The following is a 19,875-nucleotide window of genomic DNA, read 5'->3' on the forward strand; positions in this document are numbered from 1 at the left end:
AACCCACAGAGACAGAAACCTGCAGCAATGGAGAAAATGCTAATACAGACGTCTTACTTCAGTGTCTGGCAAACGAGATTATATGTAAGTCGTTTTAGAAGAACTGATCCTGATTCTTTGAATTTTGAGCCTCCACTAGAAAGTTTTCTTTCTGTATTAATGGAAATGATTCATTTTTTAAAAAAGTTTCAAATATAAAGATGACAATTACATTGACTATTTGGAAATGCCATGTTGAACAGTGAGACTTCTAAGCCTTTATTTTATTATTATTATTATTTTTTGATAACACTTGAAGCAAAGATAATAGGTTTTTACAATACTGGCTTTTTACTGATGGACTGAAACCACATTTTTCTAAGGTACACCTATTATTCTTGTTCTAGATTGAGGACGATGTAGACGTCAGCTTCCCTGTCGAGGGAAGCTGAAGTTTTCCAATGATTCCTGAAGCCAACATTCAATTAATTTCCCTGAAGAGCCCTATTGCCTAATGGAACACGGCGGGAACGGCCGCTCTGGAAAGCAGGATCCGTGGAGCCCTGGCTTCTGGCTCACTGGCTTTCAGCTGAGCCTTCCAAATGGCTGGGAATGAACATGCAGTTAGAAGCCTTGGTTTGGAACGGTGGTTCTCAAACTTCATGGTGTGTCACAGTCACTGGGGAACTTGTCCAAACACAGATCGACAGACCCCATCCCAAAGTTTCTGATTCTGCAGCTTTAGGGAGGGCCCCGGGAACATGAGCTCCTCTTCCCAAGCTCCCAGGTGATGCTGAGGTTGCTGTCCCGGGAACCCACTTTGAGAACCGCTGATCTAGGGTGTGCTGGGGCAACTGGTTGTCAGAGGGGTCAGGACACTTGGTCTCCTTCTCTTTGGTCTCACTGAGAATGTGAATGTAAATAGGCCATTTGCATGGAGTCCCCTGCGGGGCACACTGGATGGCGGGGGAGCGTCTGGAAGGCGTCTGCACACTGGCTTGCAGCCTCAGTGACCATCATCTAGTTCAGGTCCTGCGTGGTCCCCGGAGGAGCCCAGTGACAAATACGGAGGAGATGGTGAGTCTGTGACACGGCGCCTGCACTGGACCCCTGCTGAGGCTGCAGCTCACAAGAAGGACGTTGGTCTGTCTTTGAACAAACAGATGGGCCTTGCATTTCCAGGAGCTTTGGAGGATATTTAAAATACTTTCCTCTGACTTGGTTTAAACAGAATCATGAACACCTTTCTCCACGAAAGCAGCATCTTTTTGTGTTTTCCAAAGCCTGAGCGTCTCCATGGAATCTTACCTTGGGCTGATAATTCTTCCCTCAAGACAGCAGTACCTTTGACACAGGACACGCTCCAAAGCCCAGCACCCCTGCCTAAGTCAGACAGGAGGGCAAGGCCCAGCGCCCCTGCCTAAGTCAGACAGGAGGGCAAGGCCCAGCGCCCCTGCCTAAGTCAGACAGGAGGGCAAGGCCTAGCGCGCCTGCCTAAGTCAGACAGGAGGGTGGGGTGCAAGGGTACCTCTGCTTCTCTGCCAAGCTTATTTGACTATGGCCTGTCTGAACCCTTTTATAAGGGCTGCTTAGTCATTTCTTCAACAAATGTTCCCCACCACCCTTTTTTTTTCTTTTTTCTTTTTTGAGATGGGGTCTCACTCTGTCGCCCAGGCTGGAGTGCATAGGCTGGAGTACAGTGGCAGGATCTCAGCTCACTGCAACCTCTGCTTCCCCGGTTCAAGAGATTCTCCTGCCTCAGCCTCCTGAGTAGCTGGGATTACAGGAAAGCGCCACCATGCCCGGGTAATTTTTGTATTTTTAGTAGAGAAGGGATTTCACCACGTTGGCCAGGCTGGTCTCGAACTCCTGACCTCAGGCGATCCACTTGCCTCGGCCTCGCAAAGTGCTAGGATTACAGGTGTGAACCACTGCACCCGGCCAACAAATGTCTTTTGAAGGCTGACCAGGCCCAGGGCGTGCTTCCTGGAGAGAGAGATGTCATAGTGAAAGGAGCTCCCTGCTCTCACAGAGCTCACGCCCTAGGGTAGAGACACAGGATAAAGAACTAAGTGAAAAATCAAGCATATAGGTACTGCGGTCAGCCACTTGTCCATGTTTTGAAGCAAGTAAAGCAATAGGGGACAGAGACTAAGAGGTATGGGGTCAAGGAAGGCCCTTCTGAGGTATAGCAGAGACCACAGTGAGGCCAGCGGAGGGAGGAGGCTCAGTAAACACCGTGGGGGCGTCCAGACACCACTCTGTAGGGAGGATATGCTGCGCCTGCGGGTGGAGCAGGGACGAGGCCGGCGCAGCCTCTGCCCAGAGAGGGGCCCAACGCTGCCAGGCAGAAACTGCTCAGGAGGAACCAGGGCCACATCCTTCAGGCCGCATGTCACCCACGGCAGAGGTCTGGAATGTGCCTCAGCTGGGAGGCAGAAGCCGTTGGAGGGTTGAGAACATGGGAACCTGACTGGCGTTTAAAGGGTCACTGATTTCAAGGTAGAGGATCCCGCCACCCCCTGCAAGGTTGGGGGTCAGCTAGGGGAGCTGGGGACCTGGACTAGAGCGAGGAGGAGGGGCTGGGACTTGGTCAGATACAGATCTTGAAGGTTTCGCACGCAAGATTTGTACTGGATTGGGTGGAGACGTGAAAGAAGAGGATGAATCCTGGCATTTTGGCCCCCGTGGTGACGTGGGCGCCTGGTGACTGAGCTGGAGCCCTCCGCGTGGGGAGGGTGCAGGGGCGGGAGAGCGGCGGGAGGCAGGTGGGTCCGTGCATTCGGTTTGGATCGATCTCTTCGGCATCCTGGGGGAGATGCCCAGCAGGCACCTGGGGAAGTTGGGGCCAGAGAGCCAATGTGAGAATCAGCCGTGCACAGACGGCATGTGGATCCGCCGGACCGGTCGGGTCACCTGGTGGAAACAGAGGTGAGGCGGAGGTTCGAGTTGGGAGGTTTGCAGTGTTTAGAGGTGAGGAAGAGGAGAGGGACGCAGCAAAGGCGACTGAGAAGGAGCAATCCAGTCTCAGCATGCACACACCTCCCATACAACGCGGCCTGTCCTTACTGCAGTGGCCCTCAGGCTCCGTGGGTTGTTGTCACTAAGCAGGTGGACGGTACATTCTCTCTTCTCCTTCTCTTAATGGAAGCACTGCCATTTCTTACATGGGAATTGCAACATCTGTAAAGGCCCTGAAATTATCTTCAAAATACTGTGTGTAACGTGCACTTATCTGGGTAGAGGGTGCAGAGTTTCCAACAGATTCTTAAGGCAAGGCTGGGGAATATTTCCCAATAATTTCTAAATAAAAAAGAAACTAAAGTAATACATTTCTACACTTATCAAGCACAGGAAGAGAACAAATCCTTTCACCCAGATTTAAACTTACAGAAACTTGGCAAAGTAAAAACGAATAAAGAATCCAAGTACCTTACAAATATTCCCACTGGGGAAAGCAGAAGTCAACCTCTGTAACAGAGAAATGCAAATCAATCAATGTGCAAAGGGCGCTTCCCACCACATCTCTGTCCATGTCATTAACTACTGATACGGGAATTGGGTAATTGCCAAGTTACTTGTAAGAAGAACCGAGCTATGTCAGTAGTGAGATCTAAAATTGGATAAGATTGTGTGAGCAAAAGGAATAGAATCATTCCTTATTGAGGCAACCATGGAAGGAATCTCGGAAACTTTCTTCTATAGCGACTACATGCTTCTTTAATATCATCACCAGCACTTGAACTGGAGAGCAAACTAGGGTTTGCTAGTTAGGGTTTCTCCAAAACAAAGCTTGACTTCTGTTTTGGATTCCCATGCAGCTTGCATGCATTCACACATTTAAGACTGCAAAAGAAACAAAGATGATGGGAGATATTTTTAGAATCTGATTCAACACCAATACGTATCTTCTTGTTGCAAAGTGCTCTTGATTAAGCCAAGTATACTTGTATCATTGTCTTCCCATTGCAGGACAGAGAAGAGGTTGATAGTTCCTTTTGTATTACAACGTCATGATTACAAATAATCATAATAGAGTGCCCATTTTAAAGTGACCTTTCCCTCCAAGCACACAAGAGACTTCCTCAGTCTCCCTTGGAGAGCAAAGAAATACTGAATCTAGTGTACAAAAGGTAATAGAAAGTTTAAGTCCCTTCCAACAGGTGATTTTAACAGAAATGGGGTTGATTGTGCTTGGGAAACTCTTCTTTCTTGGTCTGAAAAAGAATATGGAGTTTTAGGAGCTGCCTAGCAAGCCTCCAGTGGACACCTGTGTGGAGGTGGCAGATCCTGGAGAATGGGTACTGCCCTGGTTACCTCTGTGTGACTTAGGCACTGCTGACCCACAAGCTGTGTGACCGCCAAGGTCCCTCTGGCCCCTGGATGTTTGGTGGACATGAATCGACGTGGTGTGAATAGGAACTTGGTCAAAGTCAGTTTCACTTTGCTGAAAGCAAAGCCTCCTTGTATCTTGGAAACGTCACATTTTGGACAAACTTTGATCAATGGGTACCTTTCTAACGAAGGAAGCTTTCATAGAGGGAATTGTTTAGAAAGCATTTGAGGCTTTTGACTCCATTTAAAATCCTATCGGAGAATCGAAATTTATATTTAGAAAAATATCCATGAGGCATTTCCCCAGATATATTACTTCTTTAAAAGAAGATCCGTCTTTGAGCCTCCCAGCTTTTGCTTGCAAAAGGCTCGTGATGAACATCTCAAAACAACCAAAAGAAGTAAAAGAGGCAGTGCATGTTGAAACAGACTTAAAACTCTTTAGTCTTAGCTTCTCTAAATTAGCAGTCTGAGATGTCCCATGACCTATACTGAAACTTTGCTAGAGATCTCATGGAGGTCAACCCCAGAAGAACTTAAGGGGTTTTTTTGTTGTTGTTGTTTAAGATATCTTCGGCTTTGAAAATAATATTTTCTAAGGATGTAACCATTTCACAGAGTTTTTTAACTCTCTCGCTCTCTCCATATATATATACACATATATATTTGAGATGGAGTTTCGCTCTTGTTGCCCAGGCTGGAGTGCAATGGTGCAATCTCAGCTCACTGCAACCTCTGCCTCCAGGTTTAAATAATTCTCCCACCTCAGCCTCCTGAGTAGCTGGGATTACAGGCTGTCGCCACCATGCCTGGCTTACTTTTTGTGTTTTTAGTAGAGATGGGGGTTTCACCATGTTGGCCAGGCCGGTCTCAAACTCCTGACCTTGGGTGATCTACCTGCCTCAGCCTCCCAAAGTGCTGGGATTATAGGTGTGAGCCACCACGCCTGGTCTGAACTCCAAAAATGTCCATTTTTGACTGACATTTCTCATATAGAGTCAGGCCATAAAAATCACGTGCCATTCTTCCCACCCGACGGGCCAGGGAGGATACTCTCATAGTCAGGAGTGTGCCCATGGAGATGACTTCCAGGAGGGTGTGTGGGCTACAAATCCTGGCATCTGTCTCACTTGGGCCTATTAGGGACAAGAGACCACCCACCCCGGCCCATGGGGGCTCAGCAGACATTAGAGCCCCGTTCTCCTAGGGGACCACATGATGATAGATCACCTGTTTTCTCCAGGCACTTGGTGGCTGCTTCCCCAGGAACATCCCTCTATCCTCGCGGGTACCCAGCCATGGACCTCGGGGAGCCCTGGACAAGCATGCATATGTGCAACGCTTGTAACCAACCTGCAAGGTCGACATCATACAGCCCATTTTTGGATGAGGGAGTTGAGTTTTAGAGCATTTACATAATTTGCCCAAGGTCACAGGACAGCTACTCAGTGGTGGAAAGATACTTCAAAAGCAGTTCTGCTGGGTTCCCACTCCTGCACTAGAACCACTGTGCTGCAGTATCTATCGTCGTGTCCTCGCAGTGACCTGGGGAGAGAGGCTGTCCTGCAGGCGAGGAAAGCTAAGTGACCCGCTCCAGGCTGTCCAGCTCCCAAGTGACAGGCCCAGCCTTCCCACCTACCTCCTCTACCCTGGCATCCAAGGTCTCATTCCTTGCCTCCCCCTTAACTGACTTTAACACCTGAATGGTGTCTTCGAGTAAATGTAACAGTCCTAAGAGGACAAACAAAAACCTTTGCCTAATACCCAGTCCCCAGTATTTCCCGCTCTTCATCATTCCGTTCCTTTAGCTGTCTTTGAAAGGCAGTTTCAGTGTATAAATGTAGCAGGCGGAAGAAGCTGTTGTCTTGCTCAGAGGCCGGAAACCTGGTGACATTTCCTCCTTCTCCGTGGAGTTAATCAGAAATTATTTGGCTGGACACCTGGGTATTATTTTAGAAGGCAGACTTGGGTGGGCTGACCATTGGAAAAAGTAGCCTTTTCTAATTCTATTAAAACCACAAAATTGTGGGTTTGGGGGTTTTATTTTGCCTTTTAATTTCCAGAGAACATGATCCTATCTATAGAGTTATTTTGGGTTTTTGCAAAATTATCTTCTTTTCACAAGAAACTCACCACTGCCACGTAAGAAGCATCGTATTGTCTGAGGAGTTTTCAAATACGTATTGCTCTGCCCGGGTAGACACTAGTCATCTTTTGTACTTGTTTTTCTTTGAAATAAAAGTTCGACAGGTACCACAAACTCTGGTAGCACTTTTCATAGGTTACCCCTACAGCTTATAAGCCTGCAGCACGCATGGGGCATCCCCACTTCACAGCTGACGCCGTGTGAGTTTCAGAGAGGTTAAATATCTTGCTCAGGGCAGCAGAGCAAATAAATGACAGAACTAGTCAATGAAGCCTGATTTTATTTTATTTTTTAATTTTATTATTATTATTTTTTTGAGACGGAGTCTCGCTCTGTCGCCCAGGCTGGAGTGCAGTGGCCGGATCTCAGCTCACTGCAAGCTCCGCCTCCTGGGTTTACGCCATTCTCCTGCCTCAGCCTCCCGAGTAGCTGGGATTACAGGCGCCCGCCACCACGCCCGGCTAGTTTTTTGTATTTTTTAGTAGAGACGGGGTTTCACCGTGTTAGCCAGGATGGTCTCGATCTCCTGACCTTGTGATCCGCCCGTCTCGGCCTCCCAAAGTGCTGGGATTACAGGCTTGAGCTACCGCGCCCGGCCTTATTTTATTTTTTTGAGACGGGGTCTTGCTCTCTCACCCAGGCTGGAGTGCAGTGGCACAGTCTCAGCTCACTGCAACCTCCACCTCCCGGGTTCAAGCGATTCTCCTGCCTCAGCCTCCCGAGTAGCTGGGAGTACAGGCACCTGCCACCAGGCCTGGCTAATTTCCGTATTTTTAGTAGAGATGGGGGTTTCATCATGTTGGTCCGAACTCCTGATCTTAGGTGATCTGCCCACCTTGGCCTCCCAAAGTGCTGGGATTACAGGCACGTGAGCCACCGTGCCTGGCCAAAGCCTGATGTTTTAATTCCAAAGTTAGGGCTCTTGGCTAAGTTGCCAGGTCTTCTTGCTCCTATACCAGGCAGTTTTCATGAGTATAATGAAGAGTGAGTGGCCAGAGCTGCCTCTGCATGTCCCAGCAGAGCCGGGTCAGAGCCATTCCAGTACCAGCTTTCAAAGGCGCCAACAAGCCGTGATCCTTCTAACTAATAACCTTACAGACTTTGGTGTTCCTTTTGATTGTTTCACTGATGCCAGCTGATGGACGCAATTGAATGTCATAGTTTGCAGAATAACCTGCTTTAATCTGTGGATGTCTACTTCTAGCTGTGCCTTTACCAAATATTGTGCATCAAAGTCAATTTGTTGGCCAGGCGCAGTGACTCATGTCTGTAATACCAGCACTTTGGGAGGCCGAGGTGGGTGGATCACCTGAGGTTGGGAGTTCAAGACCAGCCTGACCAACATGGGGAAACCCCGTCTTTACTAAAAATACAAAATTAGCCAGGCACTGTGGTGCACACCTGTAATCCCAGCTACTCAGGGAGCTGAGGTAGAAGAATCACTTGAACCTAGGAGGTAGAAGTTGTGGTGAGCTGAGATCACGCCATTGTACTCCAGCCTGGGCAACAAGAGTGAAACTCCATCTCAAAAAACAAAAGACAAAAAACAAAGTCAATTTGTCTTATCCAATCATGCCTCTTCCTTCACCGTAGACAATGCTTACAGAAACAGGATGGTAGCTCCTAAGCTGCTAGATTTCACATGCTGAGACAGTAATTAGGGGAAATGGACGATGAGCTCATTTTCAAAACTGGTGTTTGCCTTTAGAAACTTGTGCCTTAGATAGTGAAAACAGTTTGGAGGCTGATGCATAGTGCATGAAGAAACACATTTCGCTTCTTCACTTTTTTTTTTTTTTTTTTTTTTTTGAGATGGAGTTTCGCTCTTGTTGCCCAGGCTGAAGAGCAACAGCACGATCTCGGCTCACTGCAACCTCCGCCTCCCGGGTTCAAGCATTTCTCCTGTCTCAGCCTCTCAAGTAGCTGGGATTACAGGCGCATGCTGCCACGCCTGGCTAATTTTTGTATTTTCAGTAGAGACGGGGTTTCATCATATTGGTCAGGCTGGACTCGAATTCCTGATCCACCCGCCTTGGCCTCCCAACATGCTGGAATTATAGGCATGAGCCACCATACCTGGCCTCATTTCTTCACTTTTATGCAGAAGTTTCACTTTGCTACAGGAATAAGATACTTTCGGCTATGTATTTCTAAGCAGTTACAGCATCTCTCGAGTGTGCAAAGTCAGTGTTCCATCTTTATGAAGTTTTCTGGGCTAAGTTTCAAATGCCTGAAGCTCCCATCTGACATGTCTGAAGAGCCACGATCCAGGGCTGACTCTCTTACAGTTGCTCTTCTCTTTGGTCATTTTTTAATTTCTTTTTCAATTGAATGAAAAAGTGCATGTCTTTTGTCTTTTTGTTTGTTTGCTTTTTGCCTTTTTGGTCTCAATAAAATCCCCAATACGGCCATCAGACCCACTGCATGGTGCTATGAAAAGTCATCCAACTAGTGGGAGGAAGCAAGGAAGAAGAGTTGCCAAGGAAGAATTCTGATCTGTTTGAAAGAGTAATCATTAAGATACATATAAGTCATTTTCAAAAATAATTAAAAACCCTAAACAAACTTCCAGATAACACTTTGTCAATAACACACCAGGTCCTGAGATGCAGTGTGCCATACGGAGAGACGAGGATTCAAGCTAGCCTTTTCTTTTTTTTTTAAACATATTTGCCAAGTTACATTTCACACGTAACCCTGACCCCGTCCCCTCCCCAGTCTTCCCCTACCTGCACCCAAATATAAACTGAAAAGCCCCTGAAGCCCAGATCCCTAGTAGGCTAAAGGCATTAATTACAACTGTAGCTGAGGTTATAATGGGCTGCAAAAATTTCCTGCTGTAATTGGAATATAGATTCAACAGTTTTATTGAATGTCAAAGCACATTATTCCGCACAGCTGCTAGAGAGGCACTGCTGAACCGATGCTTCTCTTCCATGACAAACACCTATTAAGCAGTCAGCATAAACTCTTCCCTTACAACCTCTGACATCACCCCCAGGGCAGGCACACACAGAACAGCAATTGCTGAATTGCGTATGAAAATTATAGTTTATTGTCTATACAACTGAAGGTTTCACTCGGACTCCTGCTTCTGTCGGAGCTGTATAAAGAAGCAATTCTTCTCATAGAACAAATAAGCACAGTACACTATTGTAATCTAAGAAACAGGCACTATTTATGTATTGGAAAGCCTTGCTCTCAATAGGGCTAACAGTCCAATGGCCCATAAGCCACTATTTTAGCAGCTGTAGAAAAGAAAGCTGTGGAAGTCACAAGGAATGAGATGCTAAAAGCAGCAGAGACGGATGATCCCAACACCAACGGGAGGCTTCAAGTCCCAGCTGCTGCCACTGTTAGTTTAGCAAGCAAGACTCGTAGGTGGGGACCACGTACTTAATGTTGATAAAGGCATTTTCTCCTCCGTAGCGCTCGAAGGCCTCCAGCGTCTCCTGGATCAAGTCACCAATGTTCTCCCTCTTCTGCTGGCTGTAGTCAATGCCATCTCCGGAGTTCACTGGTGCATGCAAACACACAAAGAGGGCAGTTATTTCTCCGCAATTTCCCGAAAAGTCCTACACAGTCTAGGCATTTTCTCTGAATGCTTATGAGGAGACACAAACATGCAAGATTTTTACACGATCTTGAAGAGTTTTAAAAGCAGTGGCAACTATACAAAAATACCAACTCCCAAATTGGAGCCAATGAAAAATAATCTAAAATGAAGGAATAATGGAGTAAACAACAGCGAGTGAATCACAGTTACAAGAAAGAGGACAAGTCAGGGACTCTGTTTCTTGATCTGTTATATACAGAGTATTCTCTCGGGCCCTGAGTCTTCTGAAATCACAGCACGGTGTCCTTAGAAGGAACAGTCTATTGTGAGATCAGGCTGTTTGTTCCTTGTGATTTAAAATGGATCTGCTTTGGAATGAGGCTTAGCCCCCACCCCACGTCTCTGCTGCTTTTGAACACATGGCGAACTCTTTCTCCTGAATCCCAGTAACCCAAGTGTTCAGTTCCCTGAAATCATTTTGCTCATTCCAGGTGCAGGTGGGACAGGAGGAAGCTGCTTCTCGTGCCCTGGCTGCTCCCGAACGATCACTCAGTGCTGGGATGCAGCTATTCGTCAGTCAGGGCTTTGCAGGGAGTTTGTGTCACTGCTAGTTTTGGAGTCCCCAAGTCTAGGGAGGTGTGTCAGATGTAGGGTCTGGAAGTGATCGCTTCAGTTGCCTCTCAGGTGCTAGGAGAGAAGCAATTTCTAGGATGGCCTTCAAAGGCCAGGAACCTATGGCTAACAGCCTCTCCTCTATACCACAAACTCAATCTCGAATCCCTTAGAAAAGAGATATGCGATTGTATCCAAGCTGCAGGAGTTACCAAGGGTGAGGGAGTCTGACAAAAATGGGGCCCCTTAGCTTCCATTCTGCGTGTAGACATCCCACAGTTGTTTTCTCTAATGATAGTCATTCCATGCTTCTGTTGTATTCCACTGTCAGGTAACCAAGGGCTTCAGCGACATTTATTCTCCCAGCAAGCAAGTCATGAATGTGTCCTGCCTTATCTGTGGTGGAAGGAAAGTGCACAGGTAGGCTGGGAGGACCCAGTAGGATGAGGGTGACAGCTCAGGCCTAGAGGGTGCCACGGGGCCAGGGACCTTCAGTGCAACTTGAAAATGTGCATTTCACTAGAGAAAGAATTCATTTGATTCATATTTCAATTGTAGACCCACAATGTTTATTTTGTTTGAATGTGAAAATAATAGAGGGAAAAATGGTGTTTCCAACCTTTTATTCTTCCTTAGTCATCTGAGACATTTAAAAAAGACTTAGTAATGGTTCAGACCAGAATAAATATAACAATTACAATCCTACACAGCATAGGGAAGCAGTTCTTTTGCTTGATGTTTCCAGAAACTTATTAGGGAAATATCACTGTCTTCTGTGATATACATACAATAAATTGCTATCCTTACTCATTTCTTTTGGTGAGGGTGAAGGCAGGCAGATATAACACTGATTTTCAGAAGAAAAAAACAGATTGGGAGTCACACAACTGTAGTGCATGTCATTTATTCATAATAAATGACCTTAAAATGGTTCACAAAGCCATTGCAATTAGGTGGGTTTTTCCTTCCTCATAGTACATGTCTTTGTTCTGTCACAGGTAAAGCTGGATTTCAATTTATTTAAAGTTCGATCATCCCAAATATTCAAATATATAGAACAAAATATTATATATATACACACATACATGTATGAATGACAGAGAGGAACAGAGAGAGAGAGAGGGAGAGATGATGCCGGACACAGTGACTCATGCCTATAATCCCAGCACTGTGGGAAGCTGAGGTGGGAGGATTGCTTAAGACCAGGAGTTTGAGACCAGCCTGAGCAACACAGCAACACAGCAAGACCCCATCTCTATAAAAGAAATGAAAAAATTAGCTAGGTGTGGTGGCATGCGCCTGTAGTCTCAGCTACTTGAGAGGCTGAGGTGGGAGGATCACTTGAGCCCAGGTGGTCGAGGTGGCAGCGAGCCATGATCGCGCCACTGCACTCCAGCCTGGGCGAAGAGTGAGACCCTGTCTCAAAAACAAACAAACAAAACAAAAAGAATATATCAGATAAACAAAAGATAAGATTTTTAAACAAAAGGGTTCTTGCCCTATTGCTTTTTAGAAAAACAACAACGATAAACTTTGTAAAAACAAACATGTAAACAGATACACCTTTGACATCCACTGGCTTTTCTGTTTGTATTTCTTAAGATTGACATGGTGTTCTGAGGTGGGAGAAGGTGCAGGTGGGAATGGCTGCAAGGGATAGATGAAGCCCTGTGGCTCCGCTGCAGGGAGCCGTCCACGAAGGGCTTTGAGTTGGATTGAGAGAGGAGGAGGAAGCTTGTGTTGGGAGGAGGCGTTGTTGACATTTGTCACAGGTGTAAAGGAAGAAGGCGGGCAGGACGAAAAGCAACAGGGGATTTGAACAGAGGTGCTGGCGGGAGAACCCTGCATGACAGGGGAGGTCAGCAGCAGGGAACGTGCTTCACAGAAACAACTTCAGCTTCCCAGATTCCAACCAAAGCAGGGACGAATGTCCCCTCAGAGTCGGGCTCATCTTTGTGTGCCCCTTCTCTCCAAATTATAGCTGATAAACTCCTCCTAGGCACGAAAGAGGTGGACCTAGGGAGATGGTGGTATGGCCTGTTTGTGTAGGGCAGACAGCCCATTGCACAAATCCCTGGAGGGCACACGGAAAAGATAGTTGGTGATGATGCTGAGTTGTGGCAGCCGTGATCAAGTTCCTTATGGAGAAAGATACATACATTAGTCACTCATAAACGGTGCCTTTTGTTGGTATATTAGTCAGAAGGTCAAGAGCTCAATAGACCAGGAGACACACATATTTTCCTGATAGAGGGAAAGGGCCTGGAAGATCTGCACACAACGGAAAGCTTAAGGCACCTGCTTTTCCACTGCCCCAGAAGGCAGCAATGACAAGCAGAACTTTAGCTCATGTTCTTACTTTTTAAAAAATATTTGACTGTAGGAGTAAGTAAACTATGTAGCTTTTTTGTTTTTCCACATTGTATAACCTCAAATGATAAAAGAACAAACCACAATAGGAGTTGCTTATTCAAAAAGTGAGTTGGAGTTGGAATATTTTGTGGTTGCAGAATGTGTATCATTGGGGTAGAGAAAAGGCCAAAAAAGGAACACTTCCCTTACTTTTCATGCTGAAACAATGACCCTTGGGGTCTAATTGTGTTGAGAAGCAGGTGAGTCATGAGGTCTCCATTTCAAACCTGCTATATTGACAGTTTTTTGAGAGCCTGAAATTGAGGTGATTAAGTGCGAACTCACCATTTTAAATACATGCGACACTGTTCAAAAATACATTTGTGAGAATAGGACATTTAAAAAAAAAACAAACCCAAACGGTTATTTACAATTGCCAATTCTGATGAGGAAAATGACATTTCAATTTAGGAAGCAAGGAGTGTATTTATGTCTGGCAGCTAGAAAATATACACTGATGATGGAAAAGATATGTTTTATTTATAATCAAACAAATAGGTCGAAAGCAATGGTTTAAACCAGACTTGGTGCTTCTGGAAGGATGACAAGCAGGCGGAGGAGAACAAGGGATTTAGTTTCCGTGAAGATCCCTCCACGCAGGAGGCATGCGACCTACTGCCTGAAAGTTGTTCTTGGTTAAAAATTATTTTAAGTGCATTTATTCCTCTGAATATTGGTATTTTTGATGATGTAAGCAGTCTCTTTAAGCATGAATAATATGCACACTCATTTTTCTATCTAAACCTCCTTAAACTGTGCCCACTGGATGTTTTCTCTTTCTGGATGCCATTTTCTTCAGAACTAGGACGCATGTGTCTATCCCAGTCTCTGGTCTCTTGTCCAGCAATGGCATCCTCCCTGCTTCGTGAACTCAGCTTGGGGCTGTGAAGGGACAGTCGTACCCCTTGTTACCGAGGGCCACCGCAATGGGGAGCTGCACCTGACACATTTACATTTCACAAAGATATCCGCCACTCTGTGGACACAGACCAGCAAAAGGCTTGGATGACATAGGATTTTGATGATGTATTCTCCAGTTCAATTCTAGACTGTGTGCAAACTTCATTCTTTCTTCTACTTTCTTTAGTGATGACTATTACAGGAGAAAGGAAAAGATCGAAGGTGAGGGAAGCAAAGCCAGAAAGGAAGGACAGCTTTGGTGGCCAGAGCGAGGTCTTCCCACGTTACTCCCACGTTACTCGCGTTGCTCCTCCGTCCTGCAGAACGCCGTGGGTCGTGGCAGCAGCTGCAGCTATTTCACAGGCTGTCCTCCCTGTAGACTAAGCATCTACTCCGCGCTATAGTGCAATGCCAGACAAAAAAGACCCTTGCCTTCTGGGGAGCTTGCCATCCAGCTGAGGAAGCCTAATTAGCCACGCTTCCTATAGGATGCAGTGGTCACTTTCTCCCCCATGGAAGTACGTCTGGACCCAGGCACCCCACTCCTTCCAGAGCCTCCACCCGCTGTGCGTCCCCTGTGGCGCTTTGCTTGCCAGTGAGCCCTGCGTCTTGAGAACTCTGAACGGTTCCTTGTAGTCAAGACACTCGGGGATCCTAGAGACACGAAAAGCAGGAGACTTTGTGTGACGGCCACTGCGAGGCTCAGGGAGAGTTTAATTCAAATTTGGATTTTTCTTACTCTTATGTTTTGGGGCAATACTCTTAAATGGTAAATATATAGCCATTGTATGAACAGTAACACACAAAGGAGTTATTTGGAAATGAAAGCCTTATTGAAGGCACTGGAAAAATAAAACAAATAAACGCTTCCTTTAGATTGCTCACTCCACATGCCTGAAGGGTTGTTCATTTGATACCGAACAGATGAAGTCATTTATGAACTCTATCTATACTTTTTCGTAATGACTAAGAAGATCCTAAATAGGCACGATTTCAGGAAGGAAGCCCTTCTGTTAATTTTGAGAACGTCCTGGCTGAAGCAGCAGCATCGCACTCTCAAAGCCAACAGCCAGACCACACCGGGGAAGGCAGAGTTGTCAAGCGAACAGCCAGACCACACCGGGGAAGGCAGAGTTGTCAAGCGAACAGCCAGACCACACCGGGGAAGGCAGAGTTGTCAGGTCCACGGGAAGAGAGTCCCGGCCCCAACACGCTCTCCTGCCTGAGATGCCTGAAGAGCTGGAGGCTGTTCGAAGGCAACGAACCAAACATTCTCCCAGGAAACACTAACTTGGGAAACTCCATTAAAAACCACCCACGTGAATCAGGAAATGGTTAAGAGGTGACTGAGATGATGATAAAACTATCATTACCAGTCTTTCCTCACACCGAATATCTGCTTTCGGAAGCTTGAATTTTATGATGCAATTCGCCATGCTCAGTAACAAAAATGGTTTGTGTTACCTCCTAGGTACACAATAGCTAGACTGTAGAAATGGCTGTAGAAATTAGCAACTATCTCAGACAAATACATGAGGATTATCGTGATATAACAACATTCACCTTAGCCGCAGGCAGCAAGAGACATTGACTCAGGCAGACTGACTTTCTCCACGCACCCAAGACTGAGTGACAGCCATAAAAACCAAGGCTCTGGAATAAATGGCTGCAGAGGCGTCGCGGTTCAACCGCACCGCCGTTGGTCTAGAGCTGTTCCCTGGCCGTTGGCATGTGGAGCATTTGTTGCCCAGCGTAGCCACTTTGCACTTGAGTGAACCCAGGCCAGATCAAAGCTCTTTCCGTACCCAGCTTTCGTCGGAATCAAGCCGACTGCAGAAATCGCCTTGCCCTGTGTTCCCCAATGGGGCCAGGTAATCTCGTTGAAACAACACTGAGTGGAGTTAAACAACAACAACAAAAATGCTGACAGAAGAAATCAAATAGTTTCTTTCTGGACCAGAAAAGGCATATTTTTGATTCTCAAATGCTGAACTAAAAAATTGCAAGAGCTTTAATGCCCAAGTAAAAGGATTTTCACCTGTTAAGACTTGTAACCTTTGACGTCATCAGGCACAGCTAAGGCTGGCTTTTTTCTGATTGGGTTGTAGTGATGTCTTCCGCTGTGGTGAGCGAGAAAGCGAGCCCTGGGGGCCTGGCTCAGGCCTTGGCAGGTATGTGCAAGTGGAACCCACTGCATATATTATTATCATGTTTCTTGATGACGCTAAGCCTTCACAGATTCTCTGTTGGATTATTCTGCATACATTTCCCCCGCCCACTTTGTATTTTGTTTTTTTTTGTTTTTGTTTGTTTGTTTGTTTGTTTTTGATACGGAGTCTCACTCTGTGGCCCAAGCTACAGTGTAGTGGTGCAACCTTGGCTCACTGCAGCCTCTGCCTCCCAGGTTCAAGCGATTCTCCTGCCTCAGCCTCCCGAGTAGCTGGGATTACAGGTGTGCACCACGATGCCCAGCTAATTTTTGTATTTTTAGTAGAGACAGAGTTTTGCCATGTTGATCACGCTGGTCTCGAACTCCTGGACTCAAGTGATCCACCCGCCTTGGCCTCCCAAAGTGCTGGGATTACAGGCATGAGCCACCACGCCCAGCCACATTTTCCCTTTGTGAATTTAGAAATGGTTGCTTTTGAGTTTTTTTAATATGAATTAAGAAAGGGGAAAAGGAAGGCTACAGGTGTATTTTATCTTTTAAGATATTTACAGTTTAAATACCTAGATTAAATTGTCACGATTTGTTTTGCCAGAAATGTGTTTGTTTGGGTTAGCGTGGACTGAATTTACTATATAGAAATAGCTTTAGCTGTTTTAGAATAGGAGTTTTCTCCTGTAAAGTTTGGATAATTATAGGGAAATAGCTATGAATTCCAATCTGGTCGTTTCTGGAGGAGAAAGAGTAAGAAAGAAAAGAGACAGGAGGGGGAAAACCTAGGAACCTGGGATCAAATTCTTTTTTTTTTTTTTTCTTTTTAACAATGAGTAAGAGAAGAGCCTTTTGGGGAGAAGCTGTGAGGTTATCTGCTTTTAGAATCCTAAAGAAATGCTTCTTTCACTCTATTTTTAAAGCTTTGCTATGTTACTTTGAGGGGACTCAACTTTTCTCCCCCTTAACCATAATGTGTGTTGCCCCATTTGGAATCCTGGGTGTTTCTGTGTCTGGGCCATGCTTAGCCACTGCTTCCTTGGCTGACTTCATGTTCTCTTGGAAACTGAAGGTTCCCCACATTCCCTGAAGTATGACCTCACGATGGATATTTCCAAAGTCATGGTTCATGGGTGTGTGAATCGAAGTTGCAATGGTTTTTCAACCAAAACTCATGATAACCACAGCATCTGGCATGCTGGAGATGCCCAAGGGCTCACCCACTTCAAATCTTCTCAGATCTTATTGACATTAATGAAATTCACAAGATTTCTTTCCTCTGAAGATAAAAGCTTTGAAGTAAGCTCTCGATTCCCAGCTGGATGTCTCGTTCTCTTTCTCTCTTCTTGACACCGAAGGCTGGGTCACTAAAGAACTGAGCTACTAAGCCATCGTATTTCCAAAAGCTCGAGGAAACGTTTTCATCTTCTGAATGGGGTCGTTGGTCACTTGGAGATACCATGAATCTTGGCCTAACAGTCAATTCACTATCTAAATTTCCCTTAGATAGACAATGACAATTTCTAAACAGTTGTCGTTATCCAACTGCAAAGTAGATTCATTTATCTATGAAATGTACAACAATCACAATGGGGTCATACTGATATAGTGAAGAGAATACTGGACTTCAAGGCAAACAGCCTGAGATAAAATTTTCAATAACTTAGTAGCTACAATATTCAATAATTCACTAGCTATTTAACTATGGGCAGGTTATTTAACTTCTCTGAATCTCAGTTACTGCCTCTGAATAAAGACTGAACTTTGGATACTCTGTGGTTTCTATTCACCTAACATTACTTTTTATAATATCACAACATAACTTTGGAATAAGCATTTAGAAATGACAGTTATTCAAAGGATGCCTGTATTTCAACTGAAAAGATGATCACAAAGCAACTATGTAATTCTTCAAAGTAAGTCAGAAACCTCATAAGCATCAAAATCAGGTGTCAAGTCAAGTTCTAAGAAAACCTGAAAAGACCAAATGTTTATATAATTGATTCTAGTTAAGAAAGAGTGCACTGTGCAAAACTCATTATTTGTTGACCCCCTACACCAAATGCTATTACATTCTGCTATTTCATTAAATCTATATAGATTTTAAAGACCAATTATATGGGTTAACTTCTTTTTTACATACCAATTGACAATGATTTGGTCAAGACTACCAAAAAGCAAGCTAGGGTCTTCTCTGATTAATGACTGTTTTGATCTGAAAGTTATACTAAGAAAAATAGGTGAGTTCATCCATTTATCCCTCTACTGGATAATTATAACGATGGATTCAGTCATCATTGAATTAAGCTGAATTCAAGCTTGCAAAGTAAAAGCTCATCTCTTTTCTTATTGGCCAACATGATTCAGTGAACAGAGTGTTTCAAAAAAGGAGCAGAGGGTTAAGTCCAGCTGTCTGTGTTAAATCTATTTCTCGCTGTCTTATCTCATGGTGGAGTAATAATAACAACAATATAATGTCATTTACACAGATTAGGTCATTTAAAACTAACAATAGCCCTATGAGCTAGATACTATTATTATTCCCCTTCACAGGGGAGAAAACTGAGGTTTTGAGAGGTGAGAAAACTTAGTGAAATGATGTAAGCAGTAAGTGATACTGGGATCCCAAAAAAGAGAAATCGAAGTAAGAATCTGCTGAAGTGCAAGAATGATGGCGGGAAGGTTCAGAAAGAGAGGTCTGAGCATCACATGTCATCACAGCGAGAGCAGAAGGTAGCAGAACATTTGCTACCTACAGAAGAACTTTAGCCCCGTATCATCCGCAGAGAGGTTCCAGGTGAGTCAGTGACAGGGAGATACTGTAGCTGCTGCAACCAACCGGGTAATGTTTCCTAGGATAGTCAATTGCTATGATAAAAAATATATCATTTTTTATGATATAGACTATTACACTATCTTTACTTCATTACAGATCCTTAAAACAATAGCATTCACAGAGATACAGGCAGGATGACAAAAATCAAGGCCGATTGATTTCAAGGACTTTTCTTTCGGTGCCATAAATACATGATCAGTATGGGGAAGGTCTAGGATCAATTTCTCATTTCATCCCCCCCCATCTTTATGGGCATCCATTATGATTTATTTTTAGTCTGGTAGATATTAGTTACATAGTCTTCTAGATAAAGAAATTATAAGGCTTTAATGTATACAAGATAGATGAGCAGGCTGAGCGTGACTGGCCAGGGACATCATTGCTACTTAGTGGACGGATGCCTGGTATTGGACCAGAGGCACTAGGAGAACCTATAACTGTGGGATCTCAGGAATAGGGTGAGAAGGTAAAAAGGAGGAACATTCCAAGTATCTGAATGGTCTTAGGAAACAAACCAAAAAGCCACATTGAAGTCACTTATGTTGGGAAAGTTTAGGAATCAAAGTTGAAGGTTCCCATTCTCTACGAAGAGTAGGAGAGTCTCTGGTTTTCCTTCAGGGAAGGGTTTCTTGTGGTTCTCCAACAGTCCTTGCCGGAATCGAATGTGGTGTGGAGGCTCTCAGATGGCCCCCTGGTAAGTGCGTAAGGCTCCTGTGAGGTGTGCAGGCACCGAGTGTGGGCTCGGAAGGTGAAAGGCTGCCTTCGGCCCTTCCTTCTTTGTGCATTTGCTGCTGTGTGGGACATGGCGGGGCCAGGCCTCCCACTCCAGTTCCTCCTGGATCATAGTTTTAATAGGCTGTTTATCTTTCCATCTTCAAAGCCTACTATTCCTAATTCACCCTGCAGAACAATTTATCTCGTCATTTTCTTTTCTGGTTAAT

At 45.0% G+C, this 19,875-nt stretch overlaps 1 protein-coding gene across 4 annotated transcripts in view; it reads right to left on the bottom strand.

Annotated features, from left to right (window-relative positions):
• Positions 1-238: 238 nt before the first annotated feature.
• PACRG (parkin coregulated) overlaps positions 239-19,875 on the bottom strand; it is a 593,702-nt gene continuing 574,065 nt past the window's right edge. For 2 of the 4 annotated variants that reach the window (XM_065543176.2, XM_065543174.2), the window contains 2 exons: positions 9,857-9,977; positions 239-8,956 (listed from right to left, as the gene is read on the bottom strand). In XM_065543176.2, coding sequence (XP_065399248.1) covers positions 8,872-8,956; positions 9,857-9,977 — 206 coding nt within the window. In that variant the 3' untranslated portion in view covers positions 239-8,871. Of the gene's footprint in view, positions 8,957-9,309; positions 9,978-19,875 lie in introns of those variants that run through there. The other 2 variants (XM_045390383.2, XM_005551492.5) reach the window with 2 other exon arrangements.

This window comes from Macaca fascicularis, chromosome 4 (genome assembly GCF_037993035.2).
Source record: "Macaca fascicularis isolate 582-1 chromosome 4, T2T-MFA8v1.1".
In the NCBI taxonomy this organism is placed as follows: Eukaryota; Metazoa; Chordata; class Mammalia; order Primates; family Cercopithecidae; genus Macaca; species Macaca fascicularis.